General features: G+C 42.2%; 1 protein-coding gene across 1 annotated transcript in view; it reads right to left on the minus strand.

Moving 5' to 3' along the window:
- Nucleotides 1-767: 767 nt before the first annotated feature.
- The window catches only part of PEX13 (peroxisomal biogenesis factor 13), a 9,586-nt gene continuing 330 nt past the window's right edge, over nucleotides 768-10,023 (minus strand). Inside the window, exons 2-4 of the mRNA XM_019516638.1 lie at nucleotides 6,502-7,199; nucleotides 5,701-5,826; nucleotides 768-3,903 (exon numbers count right to left, since the gene is read on the minus strand). Coding sequence (XP_019372183.1) covers nucleotides 3,605-3,903; nucleotides 5,701-5,826; nucleotides 6,502-7,199 — 1,123 coding nt within the window. The 3' untranslated portion in view covers nucleotides 768-3,604. The remainder of the gene's footprint in view (nucleotides 3,904-5,700; nucleotides 5,827-6,501; nucleotides 7,200-10,023) is intronic.

Raw genomic sequence — 10,023 nt, forward strand, 5'->3', positions numbered from 1 at the left:
TGTGTTGGAAGTGAGGGGCAATGGCATGGGTAGGGCACCAGCATATCAGGGTTGCCAAGCTCTACAAAGCAGTGGGGGGACAGTTGCACCTGGACTCACATCCAGGTGAACAAAAGGGGGCAGGGGGAGCTCTGATTTTCCTTGATTTAAAAAAAAAAGAAATCAAACACCAAAATATACAAGTATTTAGAATTTATTTTATTATAATGACTGAGGCACTGGTAGGCTTTAAAATTGCAAATATCTCAATAAAACATTGTGCTAAATTTATACCTATACATATAGTGGCATTTTATTTTCATCATGGAAAAATGCAGATTTCAGGGGTTTGAATCGGAGAGTTTAAGGTTTTTTACTCAGAGAATTTGCAGTTTTTAAACAGAGAAAACCAGGATCCTTGCTCAGCACTTTAGCTAAGTATTGCTGCATTAAGCAAGCTACCCAACACATAATTTAAGTTATGGAAATAATCAGTTATTCATCTAAATATTTCAGTGCTCCTATAATTCGTACATTCAGTTAGTGACAACTGTCATATAAAAATATCCCTTACATTTCACAAATGACTTTGGATGATGAACAGCACATACTAATTCAACAGGTCCTCACTAATTCTGATAAAAGATATGCAAGTATTGATTAAGGATATGTTGAACAATTCTGATTTCTTAACAAAGGTGTGTGAAATATGGGAAAACTTTTTATATATCACTAACATAGCTAACCAATTGCTTGGCATTAAAACATAATTTAAATTAGATTTTTCCCCCTACAGTTTCAAAACAACAAAAATCTTTGGGAATTAAGAGATTAAGTGTCCATAAATTTGAGTCACCTAGACATTACTGCAAAGTGTATCCTAAATTTTTTTTAAACACCAAACTAGCATTGTTTTTTCTTAAGGAATTAGCCTATCCCAGTTACACAGCCTGTTTCAAATGATTTTTAATACAATTACACAATATAATTTCACAATAATTTTTAATAAAATAACTTAGTTCACCATTTTCTTTCAGCCCCCTTTCGTTAAAGCAAGTACAAAATTGAAAGGACCAAAATTCAAGATACCGTATACACTGTGATGACATTTATGATGATTTGAAAGATTAAATCAATTTACTACAAAGTAAGACAAGTTAACTAATGAAAGATGATGTATAAGCTATCCCTTTTTTTTTAAAACCAGAGCATACTTTTAAAAGAGTATGATCTAAAACTGTATTAAGTGAAAGTTAAGCCTATGCCTTTAAAAATTAATGAGATTTCAAGATCCTAATAATCGTTCTCTTTAAATTGTTTTCTTGTCAAATTTGGATCAGAAAGTAGAAGCTTATTTCAACTGACACTTTAAAAAACTGTTTTAAAAAAGGACTGCTATTCCAATTAAAATCCTTTGCTGATATAAGAGGTTGATGTTTCATTAGTAAAAACCAAACACAACAATAGTAAATTAATTCCATCATGAATATGAACCATGGGTAGGAACTGTACATTGATATAAAATTTTAAGTATGTTTTTGAAATACATTCTACTCTTCAGTTTCTGTTAATTTCTGCAGCAAAGGGAGTTGCATCCAACTGTAGTTGCAGCTCTTTTCTGCTGCACTGACATGCTGAGAAAGTCTCAGGAATCTATTCTGATTTAAGTGCATCTCAAAGACTCTTTCACATATTCTTTCATTTACAGCTTGGCTTTTTCCTTTTCCTGCCCCATCACATCCATACTCTTAGAAAACAACCAATGAGCACCACAACTTATACTCTTAGCCCCTACCACTTTAAAACAGCGGGAGTCCTGAGGTTACCCGAGAATCAAAAGGTCCAATATACCACCTGTTTACTGTCATTCAGCCAACCTGGAGTTAAACATGACCTGCTCTAAATGTCTTAGCAGTTATATTCACAACAAATTCCCCAACAAAAAACCCAGCAAATGTGTTTAAAGTATATATGCACTAATGAAACTCACAATGCAGCTGGTTCTGAAGATCCCTATAGGAACATGCATTACCATAAAGAATTATAATACTTTTTGTATACATGTATACTGCCTTTATTACCTAGTATTTTAGGATGCCTTTTTAAAAAGGAGGGTACTTAATATGACCTGAACTGAAAATGATGCTCCATTGACTGAGCCAAATATTAATGGGAATGAATCCTTACAGAAGAACCTGAAGTTTTACCTCACTTTGGGCACATGTACACAAGATGCTACAGCAATGTACAGCAGGCATAAACCATGCTATGCCACCATAGTGACACGCTCCCTTGCTATAGTGTGTTGCTACAGCGACATACAGGCTAAAAATAACTGCACTGTTGGCACAGTGCAGTAACAGCTATTACTGTGCTGTCATTTAGTACTTCCTTTAATACTTCCTTTACTAAATGACAGTACTTCCTAAAGGAACTACTAAATGATGGTGCTGTAACAATGGTGCCATAGGGGCATGTGTAGATGAGCCCTTTTGTTTCCCAGAAAAGTAAATATTCATATGACTTCTGATACAGAGCTCACAAAAGTAGTTGTGAATAAAGTATTATGTACACTGTTTTGACGCCATTGTGACTTGTGATATACTAGGAGCTCATATATTATGGGGCAGAGACCAGAATTAAAGCTGGAACTACAGCAGGAAAAATTAACTTAGCAGAAAACTCAAGCTCCTTCATGATGAGGCACACTAACAGACAGCTTTAATTCACGTTTACTATTCTCTAGGATTATCAGGAGAGAAGGAGTTCTGCTATATTAAAATAGCAAGTTGGATTTTCTTACAAAATTCGGAAAGAAAACAGCAAAATAGACACAGTGGTTTGGGTATAAAGGTTAGAATTACTTTTACACCCAAATGGTAAAGGTTGCTAGAATCTGACAAGGTATAATACCTGGCTGGAAGTGATACAGAGGGAGTATTGATAAAGGACTGTGTCCTGAATATGCTTGGCTGGAAGCTAGACAATTCAAAGTAGGGACTAGAGTGTGGCGATTACAAACTAGATCTTTTGTCTTATTCCTGACACCTCTCTCTTTTTTAAGAATGTTACAATAGAGGAAAAGTCCTAGTAGCATACGTCTGCTTAGAACAGAAATGAATGTTTTTCCTTTCACAATAGTTGTCTTCTTTTAAAGACAGTCACCTTTTTATAATAAAGGGATGAAGTCTTAATTTTCTCTGCAATAGTGGAAGCACTAACTTAAGCCAAAAACAATCCTTTGCCTACCTCTGCAAAGGCTTCCTATCAAGCCAGCTCTTTCTCCTGCAAGGACCAGATGCAGCAACCTCCAGAATTCATCAGCACATTCTCCAAGCTGATTGAAATGGGTTGCTAAAGATGCAAAGCATTATTTTACTGTTTCTTCTATAAAGTTCTAAACTCCCCATGGCCCAAGATGTTAGCACTGCCACTAGATTGTCAGGCAGGGCCACAAATGAACAACTTTAAATGAACCAAGCATGCTATTACAGTTTGGGCAAATTATTTTGCTATCCCTTCACCAGACATTACCAATGGGATAGTTCCACAAGTGTTCTGCTACAATATGGTTTTCAACATATCAAAATTATCATCAATAAACTCAGTGATTGAACTATGCTTATCAAAGTTCCTGTTTCTCTCCAACAATCACAGTGGAGTCAGAGCTGACAGGAACTTTGTCAGTTCCAACAAAAACAGATTCGAAGGCAGCTTCCTGCTCCTCTAACGTGTCAACAGTGGTGGTTCCTCTAACAGATGATGTGTTGGTAAAAGCTGGCTGTTGTTCTGTCATCCTTTCCACTTCTGCTGTTTTTCTACCTCTTCTTTTACCCAATATTTTGATGTAATTAGCTGGTACAAGTCCTGTTGTCTGACCATCAACACTAGCCAAAAGCCAGCCACGTATTTTAGGCTGTTGTTCTAATAAGAAAATACAACTCATGATTACAAATTTGAGATATGCTATAGTTAAACAGCTAAGACAGAAAAAAATTAGAAATCTCAGCAGACATACAATATCAGATATCTGACTGTGATTCAAAGGTTAGTCTATAGAAATATGGAACACAGATGAGAGACGCTGTTATTTTTCATGCAACTTATTGTTGATTAAAAATGATACGAACAATTAAAAGTGATATTTAAATATAGAGTAGAAGTTTATTTATTAAAATTGTACCACCTATTACTGATGTTTGAGGATGTGTAAACTTGTTATTACACTACAGTTTAGAATCTAAATTAGGAACATCCCTTTCCCATATGAGGTATTTTCTGCACAGGAGAAAAAGCTACTTCGTTAGGATTTTTAAATATCATTCTGTTTTGTAAACAACTAAATGCAATACCCAAAACAAATCAAGGGTTTTATGGCCTAGATGTACAGGAAAATAAATTGGACTTTCCCCCCAAAACTGGTTGGGAGTCGGGGAGCAGGGACATATATTAAGCCTGGCAGCTTCTGAGACAGTAGAAGCACCCAGCTTTGATTTCTGCTGCACAGTGTATTATTGTTCAGACAGCTGAAGGAATTAATTGACTTAATGGCTTATTTTTTTTGCTCCCGATGTGTTACCAACTGTCTCATCTTTTTAATGGTCTTGATATTCAACTAGTCAAGCTAACCCTTGTTAGGGCAATTTTGCTGTCTGCTAGCTGCTCCTGGTCTTTCTCCTATTTCAGAGCTGTTTCTATGCTCTTTTCTTCATCTTTCTTTCCAGAATCATAGACTCACCCACTGGAACCAGTCAGCAGCAGCTAGGGTTTGAGATTTAGTTAAGCAGGAAAGGAAGGATGAGTTAGCTAAAGATTAGGCCCTGTCCTTGCAGCCAGAACTCTAGAAAAGTCTTTTTTTTCTTTATTCTGCTTTTCAAAAATAAGGTGCGTGTTAGGTTCAGGAGTGTGAGTTACATGAGAAAATATGGTACAGGCACTACCCCTGCTTAATGCTATTTCACTTAGCGCTATTTTGCAATAACACTTGTTGACACCCGATTCCACCTAGTGCTCAGTGAGTTTCATTATAATGCTCACAGGAATCATACAGCTGGCAGCAAGTTTCGCTTAATGCTATTCCGGTTAACACTGTTTTTCAGGAACCAATTAAGAGCACTACACGGGGGTTGCCTGTATTTGTATTTATTTACTGGATTCAGTGTGGCATATTTATGCAACAACTATTCTCCTTCAGATGGCATAGTTTTCTCAGTGATTACTGTGTCAAAGTATTCAAACTCTGCTCTCAGATGCATGTGTGCAGATTCCTTTGAAGTCAGGAGGACTCAAACAGATATTAGAATATAGAATACACATCAGCTCATCACATAAGGAATATGCAAATTATGTGAGGGGCATATCTTTGGATAAATGTTTCTAAAGTGCTCTGAAAATGCAAGTGCAGCAAAAGGCAAAAATCCATTTGGGCAGGGGCTCTAGTAATGCAACATGGCCACTAAGATTCTAGTAAGAGTAGAACAATTGGTGAAGGGGCACTGTATAAGTAATGTTAGAACATTCCCCAAAATGAGTGGTCATAACAGCCAAAACCAACTCGATAAAATTGAGTGTACTGCTTAACTAGTGCTTCTGGACAAATCCCTGGAATGCTGTCTCATGTCAGCTGATACAAGCCAAGCCTTGCTCATTTTTTAGAGCTGTCAATGTGACCTTGTTTACAACATCATTAGAAAATAAATACCCAACAAATCAAAACTTTACCTTTGGGGGCTAATTTTAGCATGTCACCAGCATGGAAAGAAATTTCTTCTTCTGAAACCGTGCTGAAGTCGTATTCTGCTTTTCCTACTACATGATCATCTTCTCCACTTGCCCAGTTACTAGACACTGTTTTACACAATAAGCATTAAAAGGCAGTCTAATCTGGATTTTTAACAACTTCTCACATAGGAACAGATTACCTTCCCCAGAGTATATCTATCCTAAATATGACAAACCCCTTCGCATTTGTGTAATACCTACCAACTTAAAAATAAACATTTTTATTGCAGTTTTGTATACTTATGGCACTATACAAGTGACCAACATTTTCAAATTTTGGGTGCTTTAAGTTGGGTCCCCAAATGTGGATTTAGAAGTATAACTGTAAACTATTTTGTTTCAGCAGAGCTGAGCTGTCATCCCAATATCTAGATGAAAATCCTACCCAAGTTTTTTTCCCCACATTCACTAAACCACACTTCATTTGTACAGTGTTCTACTGTAATAACTAGTTGGGCCTCAGTGCTACAGAGGAGTTTCACACAAAAATCTGATTCTGCAGCTATGTGCATGGAGTAGTGGTCAAGCCAGCTCTTTATCTTTATCCTCCTAAACAAAATTTTTGGACAAAGAATGAAAAGGAGCAAACATGGCATGAATGAGGATTCAACAGTAAACTTCCTTCATAACAGAATTATCTATCTCTGTTTAATTCTGCCCTTTTTCCTACCACTTCATAACTGGTTTGTTATAAGAACATTCTGTCATCTCCAATCCCTTTGCTCTGACAATCTCCTTTACCTGTTTCTTCATCGCTGTACGTAGACAGCAGCTTCCAGATGAGATAGGGACCTCCAAGAATAACAGCAAAGAAAAGAAAAATGGGCCACGATTTTGCTGAGCTGGCTGCCCTGTCTTCAGAGGTAATGCAAGCCACTGTTCCTTTGCTTTCAGCCCACAGATCCTCATTCTCAGAGCTCTTCCGCAGACCCAAAAGCCTCTGCAGCCGCCTATAGAAGTATCTTATAGTTCTCACTAACGCAAAAGCTGAGAACACCTTGGTGAAGTGTATTTTCAGTCGGGAGAAGTGATTGGCTACATCCAAAACGGCCCTGAAACTGTTATAAACAGCTGAAAAAGTAGCATCCATCATCATACTGACAGAAGCAAATGCATGTACGATGCTTTCAATAGACTGAAACGCACCTCTGCTGCTCTCTTCAGCTTGCTGAACAAACCTGCTGGGAGGTATATCATCTACACGAAACCGATTATAGCCCAAACCACCATATCCATAACTGTAAGGACTGTAGCTTCCGCAAAAGGAGTTTCCATATGTGCCATAGCTTGGAGAAAAAGAGTTGCTGTATGCAGGCCTGAAAGTGTTCAGGCTGCGGTTTCCTGTTTGCTGTGACGGTCTTGGCAAAATAGGTGGTGCTACTCGTGTAAGCGCAGGCTGTCCAGGCCTGATTGGCAAGCCAGCACTCAAGTCAGCAGACCTAAATAAATTCAGAGATCCAAGATCAGTACACATGCATTACCTTATTGACTACATACACACCCAGCACCAATAAAATACATTAGACATTGGCAGCCAAACAGCGCACATGTTGAACAATGGTTGGGAAATTAAGAGTTTGGCCCATGCTTTTTTATGAAAAAAGCATCATGGGATTGTTTTAACACATGATCAGAGCAGACAGGACCTATCATGTCATCTGAAACCCATGCACTCAGAGAAAATGGTCATGTACGTTGTGTACTAACCCACATAGCATAAAGTACTGAGTCCAGACCTCCAGATCTGTCTAGACCAATGGTGCTCAATCAGCAGCCCATGAGGCCATGTGAGGCCTTATCTTCCAGCCCACAAGGCTCCCCACAAGGTGGAAAGTTTGCTGCTAGGGCAGGGGTGGGCAAAATACAACCCGTGGGCTAGATCCGGCCTGTGGCTGCCCCCACATGGGGCCAAGTCTCATCCGCTCCTGCCAGGGTAGCCTGTGCTAAACTCCTGCTGGCCTGGGCTCCAGCCAGCACGCAATTCCAGTGGGGCTGTTCCTAGTGCAGTTGCAGCTGGCTGGGTGCTGTTGTACTCCTCTTGCCTCCCAGTGACAATGCAAGCCTGGCTGGCTGCAGCCGCACTGGAAACAGCCCCACCAGAAGCTGTGCACTGACCGGGGTCCTGGCTGGGTGCAGGCCAGTGGATGTGGGTTGGATCATAGCACAGGATGCCCCAGGCAGGGCTTGGCCCCATGTGGAGTGCTGCGGGGACAGCTGCTGGCCAGGTGAGCTCTGCTGCATGCTCCCCCCGCACCTCCCCTCACTCCCAGCTGGATCCCATGCAGCCTCCTCCATCCCCTCATGCACACATGCTTCATCCGTACACCCCCTGCCAGCCCTCCCGCTCCTGAACACTACTCCCCGCCCACCCAAAGCCTCATAGAGAGTTTTGGTGAGTTGTTCCATCAGGAGGTGGAGAAGGATGCTGACCCAACCTACAGCAGCTCATCAAAACTCCCTATGTGGCCCTCAAGCCCAAATAATTGCCCACCCCTGTAGTAGGGGGAGTGGTGACAGCTAAGCTTCCAGACCTGTGGGCTGGATAATGTGGCTCTGCCCCCCTATGTGGGGTTGGTCTGTGGGTCGAACCAGGAATGCAGGCTTGCAATTACTCACCAACACTATGCACTGACCCCATGTAGAATCTAGCCTGTGGTCTGGTTTGTGCCACTCCTCCAGCCCATGAAAGTTGGGCACTGCTGGTCTAGATCTATCATATCAAATCTGATGCTTTGAGACTGACTCAATCCTTCTGCCCAGAAGATTATCCCATAAACTTTGCCAAAGGCAACCACAGAATTATGTAGTGGAAAGCCACTACATAAACATACTTCCAAAAAGACAGCTAAAACAGTTTTAGTAGCAGAGGGAGATAGAAAGAAAAAGGCCAAAAAACTCCTTGTCATCTACCTAGTGAGCCCAGGCACCACTCTGTTGTCATATTGATGCAGCAGGACTAGGGATAAAGGTAGCCACTGCTGGCAGAAAAATGAATTACAGAGAAGTGACACCCACCCACCAAAAACAATAGACTTCTGTCCCTTTAAGCACCCTAGGGCTTACAAGGCTGCCTGCCGCCCTGCAGCAGGGCTGGGAACCTGCCCAGGGAGAATCATAGTATCATAGAAAAGTTGGGCTGGCAGGGACCTCCAGAGATCATCTAGACCAGTGGTTCTCAACGTTTTTGTACCAGCACCCATTTGTAAACATTGATGGCCAGTCCTGATCAAGTGTCCCTCACTCCCAACCCACTGGCTGCTTCCCTCAACCCCTGCCAGGCTGCAAGGCAAAAGCCACGGTTTCCCACATTTTTCTCCTTTAAAGTTTCATCATTTTTTAAGTTTGTTCAGAACCCTTTAATATATTCTTGCAACCCACTTTTGGGTTGCAACCCACAGCTTGAGAAACACTGCTCTAGGCCAACTCACCTTCCTGAGGCAGGATCATCTCGATCCAACTCACCCCACGCAAGCCATTATTTAAGCTCTACATAAGATCACTGCCAACCCTGATGCAACACAGACCTAACGCCTAATTTGCCACAGGTAAAGCAAGGGAACCGGCAGCTGGTGTCCTGCTTGTTTGAAAAGTTGTCAACATATGCTCAAGAGGTCCTGGGTACAGGCCCACATCCCCTGCTGCAGAGCAAAGCAAAAACCTCCTCAGTCTGACCAATCTTCCCAGAGCAAGGGGGTGCACTCAATGATCTTTAGAATCCCTTCTAGCCCTTTGTTTCTATGATTCCTATGAATCTGACCATGAGGTAAAACTCCTCCCTGACCTCAAACATGGCAATCGGTCTGACCCGGAGCATGGCTGGCAGTCTTCTTACATCCTCTTACGCACGGTTTAGACTACGGTTTGGACAGAAGCATGCGGCTAGGGCCCCTCTCCTCCTCCTCGTAGCGCCCACAGCCACTGGTTCCCCTCACTTGAGGGAGACTAGGAGACCCCTACACGGGGGCCCCAGCCTCCCGGGAGGGGGGGCCCAGAGCGCCCAGCCGCCCATTGGCCGGCCCCGCCCCCACAACCGTCCTGGAAACCTCGGTCGCGGGGGGAGGGGCGGTGGAACCCTCGCGGAGGGGGAAGGGGCGTTCCGCCCGCGGCGCGGCGCGGCGCAGCACGGCGCAGCACAGCGGCCCTTGCCATGGACTAGACCATTTCACGCGGGGGGGGGGTGGAATTTCTCCAGGGAGGCATAGGTCAGTCCACCCCGCCGCGCCGGGGGGGGGGGGGGGGGGGGAGGGCGCACCCCCTGGAAAG

This window comes from Gavialis gangeticus, unplaced genomic scaffold (assembly GCF_001723915.1).
Source record: "Gavialis gangeticus isolate Ggan-Ray unplaced genomic scaffold, GavGan_comp1, whole genome shotgun sequence".
NCBI classification, from domain to species: domain Eukaryota; kingdom Metazoa; phylum Chordata; order Crocodylia; family Gavialidae; genus Gavialis; species Gavialis gangeticus.